Source organism: Rhipicephalus microplus, chromosome 5 (genome assembly GCF_043290135.1).
Source record: "Rhipicephalus microplus isolate Deutch F79 chromosome 5, USDA_Rmic, whole genome shotgun sequence".
Classification (NCBI taxonomy): domain Eukaryota; kingdom Metazoa; phylum Arthropoda; class Arachnida; order Ixodida; family Ixodidae; genus Rhipicephalus; species Rhipicephalus microplus.
The window spans coordinates 15,945,661-15,968,855 of NC_134704.1; the positions used below are offsets into that span (position 1 = coordinate 15,945,661).

Here is a 23,195-nt window from a genome sequence, read left to right on the forward strand (position 1 = left end):
CGAGAGTGTCTATATAATTGCTATTGCCATAAAACAAAAACAAGCAAGAAGCACATAGTTTTTTTTTCTTACCGCAGTTTTCATCGACTCCGGTGTCTCAAATGACAGGACTTCGTTGCCCTTGAAGGTGACGGTGGTCACAGTCGCGCGCACCTCGAGCTCTCTCCAGCCGGTCGTGTTGCACACCTGCGTTTCCAGCATTTGCACGCGGCGTTTGACGAGACTAAACCACTCGCACGGTGTAAGCTTTAAAGTGGGGTCAAAGTTCATACATTCACTGTTGAGCAAGGCAGAAGTTTCGGAGAAGGTGGAAGCTTGGAGAGATAAAAAATTTTGTCAACACTGAAAATTCGCGAACTCATTGCAGCCTTCAACGACCGCCTACTATTCGGCTCACGAATTCCTAAACAAATGTGTAAATCTAGCATACGCAGCTAATAAATAAACCCGTTAATGCTGCCGGTTAGATTAAAAAATGATACAAGACGACCCCATGAAACGTTGTTGCTCGCTGTGGAACACTCAAAGACCATAAAATAAAAAAAAGGCAAATTGGTCTTGACAGCTTCAAACACATGACACCGCTAGCGCTGTCAAAAAAAACAGTATCACGGGTGAAATACATTTAAAAAATACATCTTTATTATAAATATATGTGAGCTACGCATTTGTTAAATCGGCGCGCATTTTCGACAATGTTGAGATAATGTCGTTTTCAAATAGTACTAACAGTCCTGTAACAGCCAGGGTGGTTCATTTCGGTAAGATACTCGTCAATAATTTTTGAATAAGAAATAAACAATGAGAGAAAATTAAAACAGGGAGCTGCTCCGTGCTGGGTATGCGATGACGTCACTAATTGAGCTACATGTCGCTACAGCTAGGCAGTGTAAACACAGCACACGTTCTGCTTCTATCACGCGAATAGCAAGCTTGCGATGTCATCCGAAGCGGAATCGAGCTGTGCCAGCCCGTCTGAACTCGCAGTGACAAGTTCAGCGATGACTGGACAACTATATAAACGCGGAAGCATCGACTTTTGATTTCGACCTGCCGGCACGGGAAGCAGCTGACGTGTTCCGCATCGATATTCTCGTTGATCAATATTGTGCGTGCTTAAAGTAGGACCCGATGTCGACGACGACTAACACGCTGTATGCAGCTCACAAACCGAACTGTGCTCGCGTCGTCACCTTGTAGAAGACAGCGCACGCAGGATCCGCCTGCTGGGTGAGACCGGGGGTTAACAAGAAGTAGGTGCGTTATGTCACGCCCACAGCGTGGTCCCAGAATCGGCTACCAATTTTAAATGTTGCTTTCTAGAAAACTAAATGACGTACCGTTGTATAATTTGGCACACATAATCAGAGTACCGATGAGAGCACATGTCAAAGGTTTTTGCTTAAAACGGTGAATTTGGAAACTCACCTGAGTTCCCTTCAAAAGACACCTCCTGCGATATCGTTCATGCGTTTACTGTTCGGCTCGTCGCTGCGAAGTATTCCTACCTGCGAGTATTCCACGTGCTCCTCCAGGTTGCACGATGCTTCCAAGGAAGGGCGCTGGTACACACGGTATCGAAAGGCTCTTGCATCTACGGAGAGGAACAGCAGCGGTCCCTGCGGGCTTTCCTCTTCGATTTGCCTCAGCCATTCAGCAGCCGTGTCCTAAACGCACGCAAAAGCAAGTAAAGCATTGAATGCATTACGTTGGCATCGTTACCTTTTACTTACGAAGTCATTGTTAAGCAACATGTTGGATGCCGCGACATTGAAGATAACGTATTTCGATATATCGACCTTTTTTTTTATCTTAAAAACAGACGTCACAAAGGTTGATCCCTCTTGTGCTGTGCATACGGACTTACAAAGCAGCAGCAGTGCACGGGCTTTTTTTTTCTCTTGCTCATTAAAGTTCAGGCGTGATTATAAGTTTCGAAACCACGTGAGCACATGGATGAATGAATGTCAATGTACCATACTCCAGGCGGCGGCTCAAGCCATCTAGCCGTAATCTATAATGAATTACTATTTCCATGTAGCGAAAGACCAAATTTTATTCTTGCCTCGATTTAGGTTACGACTACCTAGATTAACCCAACAGCCAAATCGCCTTGATGTAAGTCAGTATACGCGATTTTATTAATATTATCACAACGCCTGGAAAACTAGAAAGTGAGATTAACTAATCGCACCGCCTACAGCCGCTCGAAATATTCTGATTACTTAATTCCTCGTTAGCGTACGTAGCTTTACCATGGGCAAGGTCGGTATGCACGTTTTTCTCTCCTCGTGAAGCATCGACGCCGCCATGACACGGCAGGGACCGACGAATCCCGGGTAGTGTGTGTTCAGCACGAACATGTCGGTGAGCCTGAAAGCAGAGCCAAATTAGCCACTCAGCGACGTTTCGACAAAGCCTGATCACACAGCATTGAAAAGCTGAGTTACGAACACGTCAGGAAACTTTAGATCGATGCACCAAACACAAGCTGAGTATCCAGAAAACCATTTATGTATTAAGTAGTCCTAATTTTAATTAGAGCGTCGTACCGAGCTATCTGCCTGATGCTCGGAACAAGCAGCGAAGTGTCATCCGCATCGGTCAGCACTTGCACACTGAACAGAAGGCACAAGTTGTTCTGCTTGTAAGTAGTGTGCAGTATCTGCAGAGACGAAGAAAATCAGCCACTTAATTTAATCTGATAGCGCAACACCTCTAATACACCAGAGTCAAGAACAATTGCGCCCTTTATGACTGATGACTGAACAGAGTCGAGCAGGTTGCTTTACGAGTTAACTCAAGCGCAACAAGAGAACATAACACACGGGCAACAACAGGAGAAGTGCTGTGTTAAAGTTATCCTTTTTTTTTCTCATTTTGCGCTGTGTTCATGATAGAGTGAGCTCGACCTCAGCTAATGAAGTTTAACCAGATCCGTGAATTGACAAACGCAATATTAAAGTTAGACGTCCGAAAACGCTTCAGGTGCCTGCTTTTGAGCTCTCGATAAAAACAACGAAATAACAAAACAAGTGCGGGCGTGTGCGCAATGAGAATACAAATAACGAAATTATATATAAAATAAATCTTCAAGAGGTGCAATTTAAGCTTCATTGATGCATGCAGGAAGCTAATACGTCAGAGGAAGTAACGAACACATCGTAAGAGAAAGCTCAGATGCAGCGGCAAAAAGAAAAAAAAAACTGGCAGATCCAAACTAGTGATGAAATACGAGTTACGCGAATGTTCCTTGAAACGTGCGTGCTCGATTTTTCCTATATCGAATCTTTCGCGTATACGCTAGCGTGTTTAAGCCCGCAAGTGTTTAAAATGCTCAACAAAGTACACTGCGAAGTGAAGCATGAGTGCGTTTTGAAACACAACGCACATACGCAAGCACAAATTGACACGCGGAATCGCATTCGCACGGGTCACCACTTGGTAAGAAGTGCGCTCAGTTGGCAGACAGCAGACTAAGAGACAAGTTTCGTTCAAACGTCTCCAAAGCTACTTTCAATTCAAAGACGAGGATGGTTTCTTTCTCTGCTTCAATACCCTTCCTACACGCGCTGTCCCCTCCTCACTAATAATTTCTTCACAGGGACAATGTCAGCCCTATTCGGTCATTCCAGCGACGCAGGCGGCACCATGTAGCCGCGGTCTGAAGCTGTCACACTGTAATAATCTGGCAACGCAGTTTGGTCTCTCAGTAGTCATGAACCATAGCCTCCTATATTTTTTTGTGCCCGCGCATTAGCGCTAAATACATACGCGCCATCCGTCCCTTATAGTTTTGGCGCTCGCCGCCAGATGCCGCACCGATCCCATAATAACAGCAGACGACGCGGCCTATGCACGCTTGCGTTTATGACGGTCTAGAAACCGTCTACATTGCATTGGATTATGCGTATACGTTAAGAAGTGCGCACACACCAAATTTTTAACACAAGCACTGTATGCAGAATGCAATGTGAGCTTTGTTATTTGATTTCGCGCTCAAAGCTTGAGCACTTTTCGAGACAATGGTTTGACATGAAAATCTTTTGCCAAGTCGTGTTTGTCAGTCACACTCGTCGCGAAGTTCAGAAAAAGTGGGCGGAGAAACTTCACGAGCACAACCTCCAAAAGTTTTTTATGATGTCCCGGGGTCGAGCACTTGAGTTTGTCACGTTTCTGTAGTATTTGCGCGGCGTTGTCAACGGCAGCCTTCAGTGGCTGATTCATCTTTCTCGCTCTTGCGAGGAAAACTTCCGCGTAATTCTTTAGAGAATTTAGAACCATTACGAGCTCAGTTGACGGATACAGGAGTCCACCTCTGTCCTGGTGCCTAATTAATGCATCCGATGGCGCAGAGGTGTTTGGTTTAGTCACCAAAGTGAAGCATTCATCACAGGAAATGGTTTCGTGGACTGTTCTTGCAATATAGCCACCAACCATTGCTAGTGCAGCAACATCTGGCGTTGGGAGCAACGTCTTCCCCCTGTCGAGGCTCTCCTCGAGGATCGTGGTTGATTCTGCTGGAAATGCTTCACCGTCATTCTGCGCTGCTCTTGCCGATCGCTGTAGGAGTGCTGATGTGGAGCAGCTGCTGCTGTCTGCAGTAATCACGTTGCTGCTGCTTGACGTGCAGGCTATGCCAGTCTTCAGTGCTTTCTTAATCCCAGACAAAACTGCCCTCACGTCTGTCTGGTCGTTCGTCGTCTTCGGATGAGAACATGCTCCGCCGTTTCCTTATCTTTCCCGCAGCATGTGCATTGTTCTTCTTCTTTACTGAATCTTGCTTTATAACTACGCGTTCTAAGGCAACCCGATCTCGCTTCAAACAGTAAAGCGCTTCCCCTTGAATTATCGTAAAATGCCTCCCTCCTTATTTCATTTTTGCCCTTTCGGTAGTTACTCAAAGCCGGTTTTTTCTCCATAGCTGCCATCCATTCTCTCGTTTTGCGCCTCGGCGCTCCGCCAGGAGCGCTCGCATCCCATAATAGCTCGGGGGACGGCGCTGAGGGACCGACCGCTCGGGCACAAAGTTATAGAGGAGGCTATGCATGAACCAATGAACGCGTCTTCACGCCCTGCGACGCTGACGAGCACGCTCGCGACATCACCTTCTCGTCCGCCATTACGATTGACCGCTGCGCCGCCTATAGGCGCTAGAATGGTCAAATAAGCATTGATCAGGATATCCCCCTTTTCGGCTACACGTTATTATCTCTGCTTGTGCAGTTGAAAACGCACACAACTGAGTTAAATCAGTTCATCGCAGATGACAGTCATGCCAGAAAAACAAAACAGGCGTGCGACCGCATCGCAAAGAAGGACAAGAGACAATCGACAATGATATTTTTCGAGAATAGACCAATCTAGAGCTTACTTCTTCATGACGTCACGTGATGGGGCCACGAAATGTTTCGAGAATACTGGAAACATCCACCAGGAGATAATAACTCGCTCGTTCTTCGTATCTACAGAGATTACTTGAGCCTTGTAAGGAACGCCACGGTATCGTGCGGGAGAAGTTGCCTCTCCAGCTCCGCCACGCACGGTATGAAATACCGGTCTTACCACGAGTGCAGGCAGCAGTGCCGCGTCGGTCACGGGCATTGCCACGTACAGCAGCGCCAGTCCGGGAATCCCGTAACGGTGGAATAACACCGACGTCTGCTGCGCCAGTTCATGGCTGGAAACGCGCTCCAACGCACGCTCGTCTAGCGCCACCAGCACCGGAACATTCGCGTCCGAGAAGTCCTCGACCACGGCTGCGCCACAACGCAGTCATTGACGTGACCAGCTACAGAAAACTACGTACGTAAACGACATAAGCTAGCGCAAGACAATAGGGGTTGTTGCTGTTATGTCGGAACGCCAGCCGTTTTTTACAGCCGGCCGATTTCGAAGGATGTGCGGTACTGCATAGTCTCAAATCACTAGTTGACGCATCGAGCATTGAATCCTCGCACTGGGGGACCTTGATTCAATTCTACTATCGAAAGCGTAATAGACTATAAGAGACGACATGCTACAGTGTCATGTCCGCCTCCCGCAATGTCAGCATCATGAGTCAAATAATGGTGTGCGTGAAATGTAATGGAAGAAAAGGCAGCGTAGCTTACTAGGATTCGATGCTATAACATTCGCATGATGCGTGACATTGAATTTAGGCTATGACAACAATCGGCTCCCTTTCTTGGATACTTTAGCGTATTTAAAACGTAGATCTGTGAAAATCAGGTTGCGCTAATCACGGCTGTATACATCAAAATACACTAGTTTTGAACCCTGCTCTATTTACTTCGCAGAACCAGTTTTGTCTAAAGTGATAACGTAGGAATCTGTAAAATACTCGTGTAGATGTTTCAAAACTTTAGCTGTTATTTCCGCTCACCTTTGTCAATTATTTAAAGGGTTCAAGTGTGGTTTATGCATGAGGATCACTTCATCGTGATGCCTTTGCATCCTCATAGTGACGGTACACGAAATATTTACTTAGGTCTCCGATTAGAACAATTTACAATCTAACTAAACGATCTAGTGTTTAAAAAAACCAAATTATCAAGTAGCCGTTCTTCCAAATAGCCAATTTCCAACAAGTAAATTTAACCAACTAGCCCAAATAGCCGTTGTTCTTCTAGCAAATTACCCTTTATTCTTTGTTTACCTTTTTTTTTCATTTTTTATTAAAGAACGAAATTGCTAGCCAGGAAGGGAGTAGTAAGAACTAACTTCGATTGAAATGGGCAGATTAAAAAAAGTAATGCCCCAGTGACGTACCTGAGGAAATTGACCGCAAGGCTTCCGCATACTCCATGTGTCGCAACGAGTAGACGAAGTGGGTGCAGTGCTCATGGGACACGGTCCGGTTGCGGTCAGTCCGCTCCGACAAGATGCACAGCAGCGGCCGCCGGTCTCCTTCATAAGCCGTATAGAACACCACACATACATAGAAGCAGTGACAGGGCTTGGAAGCGTATCTTGAATGCCGATATTGCCATCACAAACGCGCAGCCAATGGCCGCTCCGAGCCCGCGAGCGGAGCGTACATTTTATGTGGCATATACAGTAACTCTGAAAGTAACTCTATCGATAATGGACGCGTGTCTTCCCGATATTGCCATCACAAACGCGCAGCCAATGGCCGCTCCCAGCCCGTGAGCGGAGCGTACTCTTTATGTGGCATATACAGTAACTCTGAAAGTAACCCTATCGATAATGGACGCGTGTCTTGAATCCCGATATTACCATCACAAACGCGCAGCCAATGGCCGCTCCGAACCCGTGAGCGGAGCGTACTATTTATGTGGCATATACTGCAGTAACTCTGAAAGTAACTCTATCGTTAATGGACGCGTGTCTTGAATCCCGATATTGCCATCACAAACGCGCAGCCAATGGACGCTCCGAGCCCGTGAGCGGAGCGTACTCTTTATGTGGCATATACAGTAACTCTGAAAGTAACTCTATCGATAATCTGTGTACGTTACTTTCAGGTAGAATATACAGGATAGAGCTACCTAAATGTAGCATATACATTAACTCTGACCTAGTTATGCAGTTCAGAAAACTTGCTGTTAGTGCGAGTTTGCGCTTCATTACTGCAGCATATATTAGCACGGCACCCATGAAGAGACAGATAGGCGCTAAACTTGCGGCTGTTTGTTTCATGCACTCCGAACAGTGCAAGACAAGTTGTCTTTTTTTCTGCGTATATAAGAAGCAGTTATAACTTATGAGCCGGTATAATGAATTAAGAAGTGACACAGCTTGTTTGTTTTCGGCTTTCCAACAAAAATATTTGAACAATACCAACAAGAATATTTGAATAATAAAACTCTGGACTACCAATTCCAATTTTCAAGATACATGAACATGCCGTACAGAATCAATACTTTCCGCTGATACAAGCAAGGAATTCCTTATGAAAGCAACGAGTAAGGTGAGAAAAAAAGCTTTATTTATAGTATTTAATGTGCCGAGCGCATATTCTAGGGTGGATGCGTTTACATGGACTAAATAAAAAGTAACCGCACTCCCAGGTTCGCCTAAACGTGCATCTAGAAGTATACCGTTGGGCTACAAGCATAGAATGTTTTTTTTTTCACGGCATGCAAGGTCATTCAATCCAGCACCTAATACTGACCCATGATTAAGTATTTCAACAAATTGAACGTATAATTCCTCAACCGATCGTCACAAGTGGAACATAATAATTCAATTAATCCATGTTCTCAATATGTAATAGAACTATAGCGCAGCGCCAGTCCTGCCAATTACCTTTTCGTGGACCACACTTTGGCTGGGATCCAAGTTCCGTATTCGTAACATTTGTTGTAGTGGCTGAAAAGGACACCCACTTAATAATTAAGCGAAACACTTTACAAAAAGAAATGTTCGATGGCAACAACAAAATATGTTTGTGAGACATGTCGAGTGGTAGACTTGGCAAGTAAGGCCAACTCTCATGTAATGCTCTATAGAGGACTTAATTAGTCCATCAGAGCTAATAGCGTTGCAAGTACAGAATAAAACAAGGGTGTGGTAGTCAACGCGGAAGCAACCGGTTGAACATTTTGAGAAGTTTTAAAGGAAGTTACGCAAGCGAAGTAGGCGGCAAACACAATAATTCGTGTAAGTAGTTCGACACTGCTATAGTCACGGAAAAGGACGCAGAATTGGCGTCATCAGATAAGAGGAGGGCGTATGGGAATGTAGAAGATACAATGTAATGGGCTCACGAAGTGTGCATCGTTCCGCACTACATGCAGTGGTGAACGTACTAATCAATAAAACATCTTCTGGAGGACATAGTTGTGCCCTGTGCATAGTGTATAGCGTAGTGCATCATGGTACAAGCGGCCACGACCTTTTTTCAGAGTGTAACAAGACGATGTTGAATTTCCTTGAGGTAAATGTCTATAGTTCTGACTGCATTCATAGAACGTAGCCTAGGCCCCACCGAGGTGGTCTAGCGGGTAAGGTACTCGGCTGCTGACCCGCAGGTCGCGGGATCAAATCCTGGCTGTGGCGGTTGCATTTATGAAAATGCTGTAGGCTCGTGTGCTCAGATTCGGGTGCACATTAAAGAACCCCAGGTGGTCGAAATTTCCGGAGGCCTCTACCACGGCACCTCTCATAATCATATGGCGGTTTTGGAACGTTAAACCACACATATCAATCAATCAATCAGAACGTACCCTATTCTATCCTAGCCTAGCCTAACCAAGATGGTTGCAAATAAAATGAGACAGAATTAGAAACCATGCGCTACGCGAGTTTGAACCACCTCACGGAAACGTAATTACACCTATCAGCTGTCTCCTATCTACACAAAGTGACTATCTTATGCAACTAGGTGGACTGCCACACGCTGTTTCATTGCTCAAAGCTATTTAATCACTCGGTTGTAAGCTACCGTTAAGAAGCTACGTGCCCGACAGTCCATCTCAGCGACAATATTAAGAAAGTGAACACTTACTGTGATTAAGCTCTTCGCTTGTCTCGACGTGCGATGCCGCTGAAGTCCAAATCAAATACAGATTCTCAGTAATTTCACACTATAACTCACAATGATCTTTGCTAAAAAAAAAACTTTGAGAAACACTGTGTTCCTACCTCGGTGAAGTGAACGGAGCCTCGCAAACGGAGTGCCACAGACTCCTTCGTAATCATCCATGTCGACGTCGAAAACAGCTACGCACGCTGACGCTGTCTTCTGGATTGCTGCGCTGACCTGTACAGGTATGTGATGTTTTGAATATGCAAAGAAAAAAATAATGCCAAAAATAATACGCAGTGTTCAAAATTGTTATGCAAGTCTTCCTTGTCGACTGTCTCATCAAAAACTATAGGAACAATTCAAACGAGCCGTTTGCATATGATGTATTTCGGTACACATCACACCTGTACATTGGCGCAAAATCAGACATCTAAACAGAGCTACAACCACCACGCAAAGCATATACAAGGACCACTATATTGTGCTTCACGTAGAAGTACATACGCCTCTCCCAATTTCGTGAAATAGGCTAACCCCCATTTCCTTTCACCACAACGGTCGTCTGCTCTGTCTACGTTATTGGCGTGGACATTTTACGCCCTAAGGTTCACTGTACCAGTAAGATTTCTCCACGTCGCCGTCACCAACCAGCTTTTCTTTTTGTTATAACAACGTAGGAAGAAGATATGATTCTCGCCTAATACACTGTTTCACAACGCAAAATAAGATATCGAACTTAAGCATTGCTGGCCGTCACAACAACACTGGCCCACAAAAAATTAATAAAATTTACTATTTATTTTTGTTGTATACCATGATACGGCACGACGGCCCTGCTTATGACACATAGTTGATCGACGTAGCGCGTCAAGAAACACAGGACAAGGGTAGGGACAGAAGGGAGCGCTCCCTTCTGTCCCTTCCCTTGTCTTGTGTTTCTTAACGCGCTACGCCGGTCAACTATGTCTTACCAACATGCCCAACTTTATACTTTATGACACATATTAGCAATGAACACACGCGCACACACATGCACATGTCCGTGCGCGAGGCACATCTTGCTTGAGCCTAACGCACAGAATCCCGCGTGAACAGCGCCTCTTGCACGCTGGTGTCACGCACAAGCGCGGAGTCTATACGAATGCTGACACGTTGCGTTTCATTAACTTGCTTAGTTAATCAGCAAGCACTCGTCACTGATTGGCTGGCTGACCTTTTTAGCGCCGATGGTGGAGTCTTCGTAGGATGCTAGCTCTTCGTTTTTCTTGTTGACCGAGGCTCCACCATGCGGGTTCAAGGGCAGAATCTTGTCCCAGTGCTTGCCGTCACACACCTGAAGAGCATAAGAGTGAATTGGTCGGGCGACTCAGCAATACCAATAACAGTGTCGACAACCGTGTGTTGGGACGAACTTTATTTGTGTTGTACATAGATTTAAGGGAAGAAAATATGACTAATCGAAACTCCGAGCTACCTGCGCACTTATCCGTCGCGGTATTGGTTTCTACATCGGCCATATAGCTAGCAGTTTGCAGCGCCGTAACTAAAGGGAGAAGTCTGAGGGGGTTCTGGCTTGTCCCGAAATATTTTCACAGGCAATTATAAAATATCCCCCGCATCTCCGACCCACCCCCTAAAAAATTCCTGGGTACGACTGTGGTCGCTTGGCCCAAGGGTGTAAGAATTAAAACCTAAAAACAGTGTTTAAAGCTTCAGATTATCCTTCCTCTCTTAAGGGATTGCAAGCAGCTTTCGCTTGCCTCTCTGGAACAGTAAATACTCTCATGATATTCATTTCTTACCCACTCTACGCACGCGGCACTTCCTAGACCAATGCGGTACATGCTAGAAAGCAGGTAATGCGGTGCAACAGTGTTGTCGCTATTAACAGCTAGTTGATCGTACAGTACAGGGGTCCTAGAGCTCTCCAGGTCTAACCACCCTGAAAGTACAAACCCAATACATAGTGCGCACGTGCGTAACGCAGCGCCCCTTCGTCACTTCCGAAATGCGCCACCGACGTGCCCGTGTACCCACAAACTCCGTCGCCTATACCGCTACCGTGTTGTTTCCTCGTGCTTGCGTCCGTTTAGTTTTGCCTCACGATGCAAGTTTCAGGGCTGCTAGTGAGGCAAGTTGATTTAGTAGTCCCCGAAGAGGGAGCAGAGCTTCGGGGTGTTTCTTCGCCGAAAGTTAATACCTAAAATTGAGAACGCACATTGCGATTTTCCGAAAAGTACCGGCGTGTTTGGCTGGCGCGGATTAACAAAAAAAAAAAATACTTGAAGAAACTCGGTCATATTTTTGTCTTCAGGTGTAACTTCATTCCAGGTAAGTGCCATAGCCAAGCACTTCTCTGCAAACAGAGATAGCTTACCAAGATACTGTACATGCAAACTTGTCTGCGACCACTGCGTGCACAATCAGCGTGTCAGGGAGGCGGTTAAAATTATGATGGCGATCGCGGAAATTCGGGCATTGCATTGAAACAAACTGTGAAAATGAATGCGAAACAATATTAGTTTACTCTGAAGTATAGCCGATCAGTTCGAGCTGGGGGGGGGGGGGGGAGGGGTCAGGATTTTGAAAAATGGGTCAATTAATTCCCTAACACTGTCTCCATCATTTTCATGGACTCCACTGTACATTAGCGTACAAAAAAGTAAAATACAAGGTGAAAAAAGGTGTCAAAACATACGCGAAAAAAAAAAGTGATGACCAGCATTACCACGGCACACACCACGCGAAGTCTCTATATGCCTCGCATAATATTTTCCTCTGCTGTTTCCACAAATTTCAATCAAAGAGGCTCAACATCAGCACTGTTTAAAACACTTGGGGAGGGACGCTGCTACTTTAATGGCGTGGGCCGCAGCAATATAATAATATTAATAATATATCTCTCGTAAACTTGCCTAGCTCTGCACAACTCGTTTTCGATGGGAGCTGCTGCACTTCGCTCATCCACTCTTAAAATTTCGGCTCGAGAGACTATGGGCTTTCACTTGTTCTTGGGCCACGCAATTTGCGGTGTTTGTAGTGAAAGCGAGATAATGGGCCGTCGTAGGTCCTGGCGGGCAGCCGGTGTACGCGGTGGCTGGTATACGTGTTGCACATCTTGATTTTCTGGTCTTGTATCGAGTGAACAAACGAGGCCTTTCTAATCAGATGAGCTCGTTAAAGTACGGCAACAAAAAACCACAATGCTTCCCTTTCAACATCGTACACAGCAACAGATGACGAGCCCCCAACAAACCACGCTGCAGCACGCGAACTGCCGTGTACCCAGGGAAGTACCCGGGCATGGCGGGAGAGGGCGACAACGGCGGAAGTGACATCACATGAACACTGTGTATACCAGCGAGCAGTGCCGGTCGCGCGATCCTTTCCTACTCGAGACCAAGAAGCGACTAAAGGCGACCGATGTTTACACCCGCGTGCGACCCATACCCGTCGCCACACAAAAATCACGCCTGTTAACATACAGCTCGCATTGCTGTTGTCCCATAAAGTAAGCGCATATCTCCTGTTTCTGTGCGTGTGATCAGTTTAGAGCTTTGAGAGTGTAGTCGCGCGGCTGAAAAATCGAACAGCGAGCGCATGTGCAACCAATCACTGTGCGACTTAAGGCCTGACCCCATGCACGCATTGCAGCGCTTGCAGACTCGGCGCCGCGCCCTCTCCCTATGGAGAGAGAGAGGACGCACAGCTTCATGATGCGACTCACCCTCTCCCTTCATAAGGAGAGGGCACGACGCCAGTCTACACGCTGACGCGCTGCAAAGCGTGCGTGTGGTCAGGCCTTAACTTTATCGTGCGATTGGTGCAAGTCGCAAGCGTGAACGAGCCTAAGAAGTAGATAACACCTGGATTAGTTTGCATTGTAATCCTTGAAGCTGGATGCCTCACTTCAGCTAGTAAAGACATGCCAATCACGGAGAGTGAGAGGCCGCATATGTTGTAAGCCGAGCGGTATACGCATGAAACAATTGCACATCGGTGATCGGACTCCCTGCAATGCCTCGTATGCGCACGCACCGTGTCGTAGCCTCTTTGGTGGACGCCCTTGCACTCCGACGGTATGGTTGATGCTCCAGCGAAGACAAGCACGCCCAGGCTCAGGGAGAAGCAGACGCTGGCACGCACTTTGAAGTCCTCTTTAAGCGTGTTTATCCACCCCAGGGCACTCGTCTATTAAAAAATCAGCAGCATGTTACGCACACTGGGAAATGCATTTAGTTACGCAATCGGTGACCAAACTTTTTTCAATAAATGACGATCTGCAGTGTCAAGGACACTTAAATTGCCTTGACGCAGTTTAGTAATGGTAAGGGTTTTACGTTCCAAGACCACGATTGTGAGGAACGCCGTTGTGAAGGGCTGCGCAAGTCTTTCTGCATGCTTGATTTTTGTGCTCACGGACGCTTCTCGCTCAAGGCAACCTGGATTAAATGTTTTAAACGTTGTTTTCAGGCGCACCGCTAGTATTAAAAATTTTGAATTGTTTTCTGGTGTCCGTTCATTGAACCTTTCCTATCATTTTATGGTTTAAAAGTAATTGCTAGGGTTTGACTTCCCAAAACCATCCCATGAGTAAGAGACATGCCGTAGTTGAGGCCTCCAGAAAGTTTGACCGCCTGAGGTTCTACAAGGGCCCCTAGCATTTCCGACTCCATCGAGAATTCGGCCGCCGCGATCGGAATTCGCCCCCCAAGACCTTCCGGTCAGCCGTCGACACCACCGTGACGGGAGTCATTAGAAAATGTAACGACGAAAAGGCACAGAGCCAGAGAAACGGGCAAATACATAATTTCATGTCAGATGTTTTTATGGGGTTACTTTTCGTAATCACGAAACACCAACCGGTCTGCACTCTCACTTTTCTATGCTATCTTGACGTTCACAGGCGAAGCATCATTACTATCGCTGACGTTTCCGGATAATTCATGAAAATGGGAATGAATTCATTTCGTTAATCGCCGTGTGGTTTTTGCTATACTTGATAAGAGAAGCATCCCAAAAGTAATATGGCGAAACAGGCCCATAGCTAGGAATTTCTTTCGAAGGGGGGGGGGGGGGGGGTACGTGTTGAAGGCCTTGAAAACACGCACTCTTTTTACTAATGTCCTCACTAAAACACACATTTCCATCGATATTTTTTTTGGGGGGGGGGGAGGTCCTCTAGTCCCCCCCCCCCTCTGGCTACGGGCATGGGGCGAAAGCTTTAGATGCCTCATCTAACACGAATTTGGGGTGTGAGCGTGGGGAACAAGTGATGCAAAAAAAAAAAAAAAACATCACGTGACGACGTCAGAAAATGACGTCATGGGTCGTCAAAATTAACGTCTTTATAACGCCATTATGGGGTCACGTGACACAACTTCCCAAGCTAACGTCATTACATGACATCGTAACTTAATAAGAAGGTGTTCAGGTCCCGGAGGCAATGCGAAATAGACTAAGGCAGATGCCTCCAATCTTGAAGGCAGTGCGAAACCGCGTTAGGTGCAGGAACCTTCCCAAGGGTGTTTGGGAAGGATCAATACTTTGTGTGAGAAGAAAAAGAAGCAGGTTATCAGCATCGAGTAGTGTTAAGCGAATGCACAAAGGACCCTGTGAGTTTTTCTACCTTGTGATGTGAGTGTTCGTTGATCCAGTTTGACGCTTAAAGACACTTACAATGGGCACTGTCACGGGTTCTTCTCGGCTCGCGCTATAAACACTAGAAAAGTCAGTCTTGCACTTCGACTCCTCCGTGTAGTAGTGCGTTTGGAGAACGAGTAGGTTTACATGCCTGTGCACAGAAAAAAAGAAGGAAAAAAAAAAACATACGATGAAAATGCGCTTCTTCTTGCCCAACCTTTTTTTCTTAGCACTAACTCGCACTTGGCATGGCTCTCTCTATATTGACATGATGGCATCTCGGGACAATCAATCTCACAACTATTGAGACCCTGTTTATGAACGCGCGGCGTGTTTGTGTAGCATTATTGTAATAAAAACAGCGCGGTACCAACGCTACAGATTACTAGAGAGTGGTGAACATGGCCTCTGACTTAAACTGAAAATACCACGTCGTTTAGGCGAGCCCAGAAGTACGCGGCGCAAAGCAGTAAGAAACACATCGAGAAATGGCATATGCAGCACCAGACTTTAAAAAAACTTAATGACACGAAAACACTCTATAAACACGATATGATGACGCATGTGATACTCGAACTTTTTTTTTCTGCAGCCTTAATTTTCCCTGTTCTTATTAGGTACACACCAAAATTATTTTTGAAAAGCATGCACTACTCATGTTTTGTTCGATGGACGCAACAAATGTGAAAAATACATAATGATAGTTATAGCGCGAGAACAGAACGACGACAACGAAGCAAGAAGGACACGAAGGACATTCTTTGTTCCCCCTTTGTGGGCGAGTGCCAGCAGATTTGAAGGTTCATCATCATCATCATCATCATCATCATCATCATCATCATCATCATCATTCTTTGTCTCTTTTTTGTCGTTGTGTTCTCGCGCTGTAACTATTTCCATGTCATACCAACTAGCCCAAGCTGCCACACTTCTGAGAAATACAGGCTTGCACTGAAATCTTTATGCACGCCGTCCATTTAATATGTTACAGGCATTTCACTTACTGCGCTATCGAATAAAGCCTCGTCGAGATCAGGGCATTCGGTGACAGCCAGTCTCTTAGTGAAAGAGAGAGCGCGATCTCCAGTTTGTGCACACTCAGTACATTTTGGAGTTCCTGCAAGACAGACAGTCATTGAGCATGACTGATTCGCATGCGCGGGTAAACTTCCGCCTGCTGAGCTTCCTTCTGGCGTTACATAAAGATGTTGTACCTCAGTTTTGGACTCCGGAAACTATAAACAAACCTATCTTCATAAAGGTCGCTTTACAGATGGGGTCACGCGAAATGAACTGGAGATAGGCATCCCGTTTTTTATATTAGTAAATTGAGGGCCATCTCAACGTAATAAGTAGCATAAAACTTGAATATATCTTGCCTCTAAAGATGGCTGAAAACTGCGGTGGGGTAAACATTCTGACATAATGCATCTGACAATGACTTTTGAGGTACCAAGCCCATTGTGACCCAACTTTAATATCGGCCAGGTACCTTAATTTAGTATTTACCACACTAATTATTACTCAGCAGAAAGCAGAAACACATTTGATTTCAAAGTGGCTAAATTCGATAAATTCCGAAATGCGGCGAAGATGTTAGCGTCCTTCGCTTTCTGTCAAAAATGAAATATTTCAAGATCGAAACTCGGGACATGTCGCCGTCTTCACCTCCAATGGCCCAGCTAGCTCTTCGAGTTTGTCCGTAGTGGTGCGGTAGTTGACGAATGCCATTCCGAAGAATCCTCTGGCGACCAGCCAGCGGACTGCGGCCTCACCGACACGGCGAACCAGCGAAGCCGACTGGGCGAGCTCCGGCAACGAAGGACTCCCCACGGCCGCAAGCACACGCGCGCCCGTGCTGCTCGAAGCATTCTCAAACGCCGACAGCGTCGCCTCTGCGCAGAGAGGCGCCATGAGACACTTACTATTATTACTATATGAATACAGGATGCACTATTAAAATAAGCGTACGTAGGGTTCAGTCTAAAAAAAAGGAGGGGGGGTGAAGGTTTGTCACAGCACCCCTCCTCCCTTTAAGTTAATGTATGGGGCACACCTTGCGCAATGTGACAAGGGAGGGGGCGCTTTCTCTGCACTCCCCCAGGGTCATAGACAGAACTTTTTTTCAGGGGGAGGAGCACCACATTTAGATGCAAAGCATGTTATGGTCGATCTCAATACGGTGTGCGGCGTGACCACCCTTGCTGCGCATGCGCGTTTCCTCCCCCTCTCTCCCCTCTTCCACGCTCACCCTCTCTCGCCCCGCAACGCCGACGCAGGCAGCGTCTGCCAGCGAATTTTTTTATTGAAAAAAAAAAAAAACGACTGCTCGCGCTGCACAACCGTTCCCTGGCCACCCCGTATATATACACCTTTTCACAGGAAGGAAAAAAAAAAACACCGTCATGATGGGCTGTGCACGGGAGTACAAAGGCTAAGGGCGCAGCGTTTCCAGTGCATTTTCGAGGGGACGCGCCAATTTGCACAGTTTAAGGAGGGCTATGGTGGCGCCCAGGGAGGCGTTTATGAAAAGGTGAATAGACACTGGATCTTACTCGCTTGCTGGATTCCATGACGAACAGTTGTGTCGTTCTCGATCTCGAACGCCAGCGTAGCTCTCACCGATCGGCCCACCGTCCGCGATCTCCCGACGCCATGCAACTATCACCGAGTGGTGCCCCGTTCTCGGATTCCTTCGACCGTGTCCCCCATCTTTCCTATCTCTTCTCTTCTCTTTTTTTTCACTCGTGTGCAGCGAGTGCCCTGTCTTCTTAATCTTTCTCCTTCTACTGTTCTTTTTTTACCCCTTTCTTCCTTCCCATACAAGGAGCTTAGCCGTATCACCTACGAGGCAGACAGAAATCAGCTCCTTGTCCCTTCCCTTCAAGAACGGCTTACTGATTTACCTCCAAGGTAGTGCCGGTGGGAGATTTCTCCTGTGCGTTGTTGAACAATGAAAATTCGCAGCGTGCGCGTGAACTAAAAGCAGACTGCGGGTCTCTGTGTCTAATCGGAGCCTTCCGTCTCTCATTGCCCATTAGCAGCGATCGGCATGTTCCATTAGGAAAAATCGGTTCATCACTGCGTGCTCTGCACCTCCTTAGCTTTCTATTCTGCGCAACGTCGCGATTAGCACCAGCGTCAACGCCACTGCCAGTGTAAGTGTCAGCGCCCACCGCTTCTCATCTACACATGGTTCTCTTTAACGGGAGATGGCGTTTTTTATTTAACTGTACTGTGGCCCGGGCAGGCTGATGTGGTCAAGTGTCATTCTATGCACCGTATGCTAGGGCAAAAAAAAAAAAAGAACTTAATATAAAGGGGGGGGGGGGGACGAGCCTGGTGACAACAGAGACAGCTATCACACCTTGTATGTACATAGAAGCAGTTCCGCCAGACCCGAACGTTACCGTGCGTAAATGTGATTTCTTCTCATGTACCATTTTCTTTAGTACACTCGCCTTCATCTGTAGTCCTTCCGGCTTATTGTATACTTAGTTTAAATACTCCGTTGATGGGGAATATATTGACCCACCCGGTAATTTGTAAGCTTCATACTTCATTTGGATCTGTAGTCGCGATGCGTATCTGGGATAATTGTTTCGCTCGAGTATATGTCTGCGCAATTTATTATGTTATTAATTTGCTAAGTACGTTCTTGCAGTTAAGTAATTATATGCCCCTGTCATTTACACTTAGTCGTGACCCTAAACAAGCCCGTCTATCGAAATTTCAACCACGGGCCTAAGCATATCCTGTATGCTGGATGCAAGTTTTGCTCGATTTGGTTTGGTTTGACTTTGTTTATTCACTACTAGCATTATCACACGTGGATTATCACTGATTTAACTGAAGAGAAAAATATATTCTGCTTGTACAACGAATATTTAGTTCACATCAAGCCAGTCGTGACAGTTACAAAAAATATGTATTCATTACGAGTACTGATCTCTCAAATACGACGAGTTTATCACAATAAGAACTAAATATTTATTAAGAGTAGATGCACTGGTAGGTTATTGTTAAGTTAGCTGCACAAAATAACAACACGTAGATGCACTGGTAGGTTATTGTTAAGTTAGCTGCACAAAATAACAACACTGGCAGACAGCTACACATAGAACCACACGTCAAAATGACAACCACCAACCACAGGAAACGCTCGACATTGGCATGACAACAAAAGCTCTCTCTCTCTCTCTTTCTCACCATTCACGGGACTGAAAGAGTCTGCTCGAAGGTTGAAGTAGACGTCGGTGTACACCAGGTAGGTGCACAAGTTGTCGGGGATCTGGGCCGCGTACGATGTCGTCAGAGATGTCACGCACAGGAAAGTCCTCGCGTTCGCTAAGGCTGCAGAAAAAAAGACGATCATTGACGCTTTAGTTGTGCCTGATTCAAACGCCAATCATACCACCGGCTTGGTAAACCTACTGCTTTTGTTTTGTTGTTACGAACTGCAGCACACGGGTTTAGGCAGGGCACTGCGAAGAGAACGCATATCTCTCCCCCTCCCCTTTTCACAAAATAATTGGGAACACGGAAGCTTTGGCGAATATGTTTTGTCTGCCCTTTTTCATCTGTCTTCATTTTTTTTTTTCGGCGCTGTGAAGTTGTTATATTATGGCAAAATACTACTCACTTCCCTACTACATGATAGAAATTATTTAAGAAATATGTCTTGAAAATGTGTTTTGCGATACTGCGCTTACGGACGGATGTCCTTGTAATGGCAATTAAACTGGGCGCTGATAGTAGCCTTCACTACCATATTTAAGATGCTGTGCATCTCCGACAAACGTTTTCTAAATTGTTGCATAAGGTAATGTAATGTTTGCACACTTTTGTGGGTCTCAAATACGTCTGGAGAACTAGTTTAGATTATGTAAATCTGAATAACATTGTGTGCGGGTATATAAGGTGGCTTGTGGCAACGCGACGTTAGGATAAACAGGCTTAACATTAGAAAATTAAATGCACGTGGAAAAACTGTTCGCTATGGCTTTGATTACTGTTGTATTTTGGTCGACCGTACGCATTTTCATTCGCATTGTCGTTGCTGCACCACCCGACAAATGGTGACCTACTATCACACTATTTAAAAACATTTCATTCAACAAAAAAAATTCATGACACTAAGCGCCACCACTGTATACAAGAATTAGACGTCAGGGTTGGGTTTTTCTCGCTCACGTGTCTGTTTGTGGGAGTGTTTGAAGCCATCTAACACACTAATAATTCGCGTTGATTATTATATAGGAAACAAAGATTCGATAGACACCAACGAAAATTCACCACAGCTCAGCATGTACGATGTACATTTCAGCTTTTTCTTCGGTTTTGTGTTAATGATGTTTCTGATGATGCACAAGCTAAATTGCATAAACACTAGTGTCAATTGGATCGGGTTTGTAGCAGCTGAATGACTGGAATTTATATATAACAGCCCTTAAAACTGTTGTCGTAAAAGCGACACGCATGTCTACGCAATCATTTCAGTAAATCAGAAATTTACATCCGAAACATGAAACGAAGAGCAGCGTCACCGGTCAGACTCGTCGTTTGAAGAAACGCTCTAAAGTAGTCGTCTTCTCCGCATATAGACTATTACTGCGGAGAAGCTAGCTCGACGAGCAGAAATGCGCCAGGGAATCGCGCCATCGGCGTCACAGCGGCACGCATTCACCGTGGCACACTAGGCGACATACAGTTATCACAATGGCCAGGCTTGTCGAACAGGATGCGCGCGCCTGCCAATAATGATGACTGGAAGGTACACTCTACACCACTGCGAGTGTTTGCCGCTGTTCGGGTATCATTCGAAGCCGATAGTATACACTCCCACTGAAGACGTACTTGCGGGTTAGTCATTATGGCTTACGGCAGAGCACACCAGGTTACATCAGCTTAATCAGGGTAACGATCACGTACACAGAGGGACGACACAAGCGCTGAACTTCAACGGGATAGCATCGCTTAAGTAGACAACGCATGCGTTGTTCACGCATGACGTGTGCCGCAACGATCAAAACTAAGAGCACCTTATCTAGCTCTATGGTTTCGAAAGAAAAAAAAGTTCTTAGTATCAACACGTAACACTCTTACATATTCCCGTCTATCTTTTGCCGCGTGATGCTCTTGTATAAGCGAACTGGTTGCTGTGTAGGGAAGAGGAATGCCCACTACTGCTGCGACATCGACACGCTGGCGCGAGCTGGGACTGCCTGGTTGCTGCTGCGACGACGCTCGTATACCCGGCCAGCTCTTGCTGCTTCTGTCCCTACGCTGCTAGCGCTTTTCGCCTTGTATTTACATTATAGCTGCTAGATCATAAGGGGCTCTTGGTTGTGATACTTGCACTAGGAGCACGTCATATATGAACAAGGCGCGCGTTTCCTATTCAAACGATGCTATCCCGTAATAAAAATTAGCTACAGTTCAGCGTTTGTGTCATCCCTTAGTGTGCGTGTTCGTTGTGTGACCTGGTGTGCGCTGCTATATGCCGTACACTCTTATCTAATCTTTAAAACACGTGATGCGTTCTCCTTCCAAGTGTGCTCTTTTTAGCACCAAACCTATAAGACAATACTATATAGTTCGGACAGTTTGGGAAGCATTCGTTTTGTATTTATGCCCCCTTCCTATTCCCCCAGCGTAGGGTAGCAAACCGGGCATGTGCCTGGTTAACCTCCCTGCCTTCCCTCTTGTTGTTTATCCCCCCCCCCCCCTTGTTTCGTATTTCTGAGACTCAGAGTATTTTGTTCCTCGTAAGGTCTAATAAGACGGGATTTTAGAGGTTTTGTCACGTTTGTCAAACAGAAAATCGGTTCTTAATTGAAAGTTGTTACCGCTTGAAACTAAGTTAAATGTGAAATACGTTGTTTTTAAGACTTGAATTTTTCTATTCATAACTCATAACCAAGACATGGCGACAGCTTACGCTCTAATTGTGCTTGGCTTATGAAGCCACGCTGCGCCGTCGCCGATGCCGCCGAGCCTGCACGAGAAAAAAAAAAGATTCTAGTGATAACGTCGTGAGAAAATTTGACAAAAATGTCAAAGGCTTCATCAGTGCTGCGCTATTCGAATAAGTTCAAAATCTCCGATTCGAAGTGCAGGAAGTAAATTCAACACAGGTAAAATGGAAGAGTGCTCAAGCAGGCACAGACAGACACGTCGCACTCACCGGAAAAGTTACTCCACTTTCCGTGCTTTAGTGCACGGAATCCGGACACTGATGACACCACGACTGCAACGCCTAAAACGGCTATCAACAGGTGGCCCTTGACGTGACACAAGTCGGAGCGCCTGAAACGACGATTGAAGAGGACGGAATGTTGAAGGCACAAGAAGCCTTGTGCATCCTGCCAACTCAAAACCCCAGAAAGTGCTCCGTGTGCTGGCAACACTGGTTGAAAAAACAAAGATGGCTGTGCCTAACAGGGTCAACGCGGCACTTTTGTTATGGTTTCACTTGGCGCTGTGCTGAAGTTCCTTAATTGTGGCGTTGGATCGCATTGCTTCGTCAAAGGCGAAAGTGTGCTGGCCGCGGACCACCTAATCCTTATCGGCATAAAAGATCTCACGTGTGAAACAGCGGAAATAGTTGCGCTGTGCGCGCAAACATAGCGCCTCTTTGGCGAACGCCATCATATACACTTCAAGTTGAAGAACCTGTCTAGTGAGCCCGAGGTTGAAGATGGCAACTGCTCATGTGTACAGGGTCGAAAGGCGCTAGCACTTTTGCGCTGCGTTGCCACACGACTACAGGCAAGGCCTTATCAGTTTTCGGGGCAATCATACGCTGCGACTCGTGCTGCCGATTGCATGTATCTCAGTGAGTTCCGTTGGCCGCCAAGCTGAATACGCATGCCGTTCACTAGATTGCATAACGGAGCTATTCCAGAGATAGTGTTTCTTGAGATAAGGCAAATCGTAGTTTCGATTGTCACAGGAGTGCTCCTTTCTTTCCGATCGTCGATCCATGTTATTAGGTTTCTAATGAATAAGGTCGTGTGCTTCCGAACGCTCGCTCGTTCTCGTTGGCAGTAGATGCTAT

At 46.0% G+C, this 23,195-nt stretch overlaps 1 protein-coding gene across 1 annotated transcript; it reads right to left on the reverse strand.

Annotated features, from left to right (window-relative positions):
- Positions 1–16,042: 16,042 nt before the first annotated feature.
- Positions 16,043–17,065, reverse strand: LOC142817226 (uncharacterized). Its single transcript, XM_075894288.1, has 2 exons — positions 16,805–17,065; positions 16,043–16,253 (listed from the first exon to the last, which is right to left on the reverse strand). Exons 1-2 carry the CDS (start codon positions 17,048–17,050, stop codon positions 16,137–16,139), a joined length of 363 nt encoding a protein of 120 aa, XP_075750403.1. The 5' UTR covers positions 17,051–17,065; the 3' UTR covers positions 16,043–16,136.
- Positions 17,066–23,195: the final 6,130 nt, after the last annotated feature.

Bases quoted from the DNA above. Each gene is read 5' to 3' on its own strand.
- LOC142817226 (XM_075894288.1), bottom strand. From the start codon at position 17,050: ATGGCGCCTCTCTGCGCAGAGGCGACGCTGTCGGCGTTTGAGAATGCT. The intron at 16,254-16,804 runs GTGAAGACGGCG...TCTGTCTTGCAG, and splicing joins AGCTAGCTGGGCCATTGGAG to GAACTCCAAAATGTACTGAG.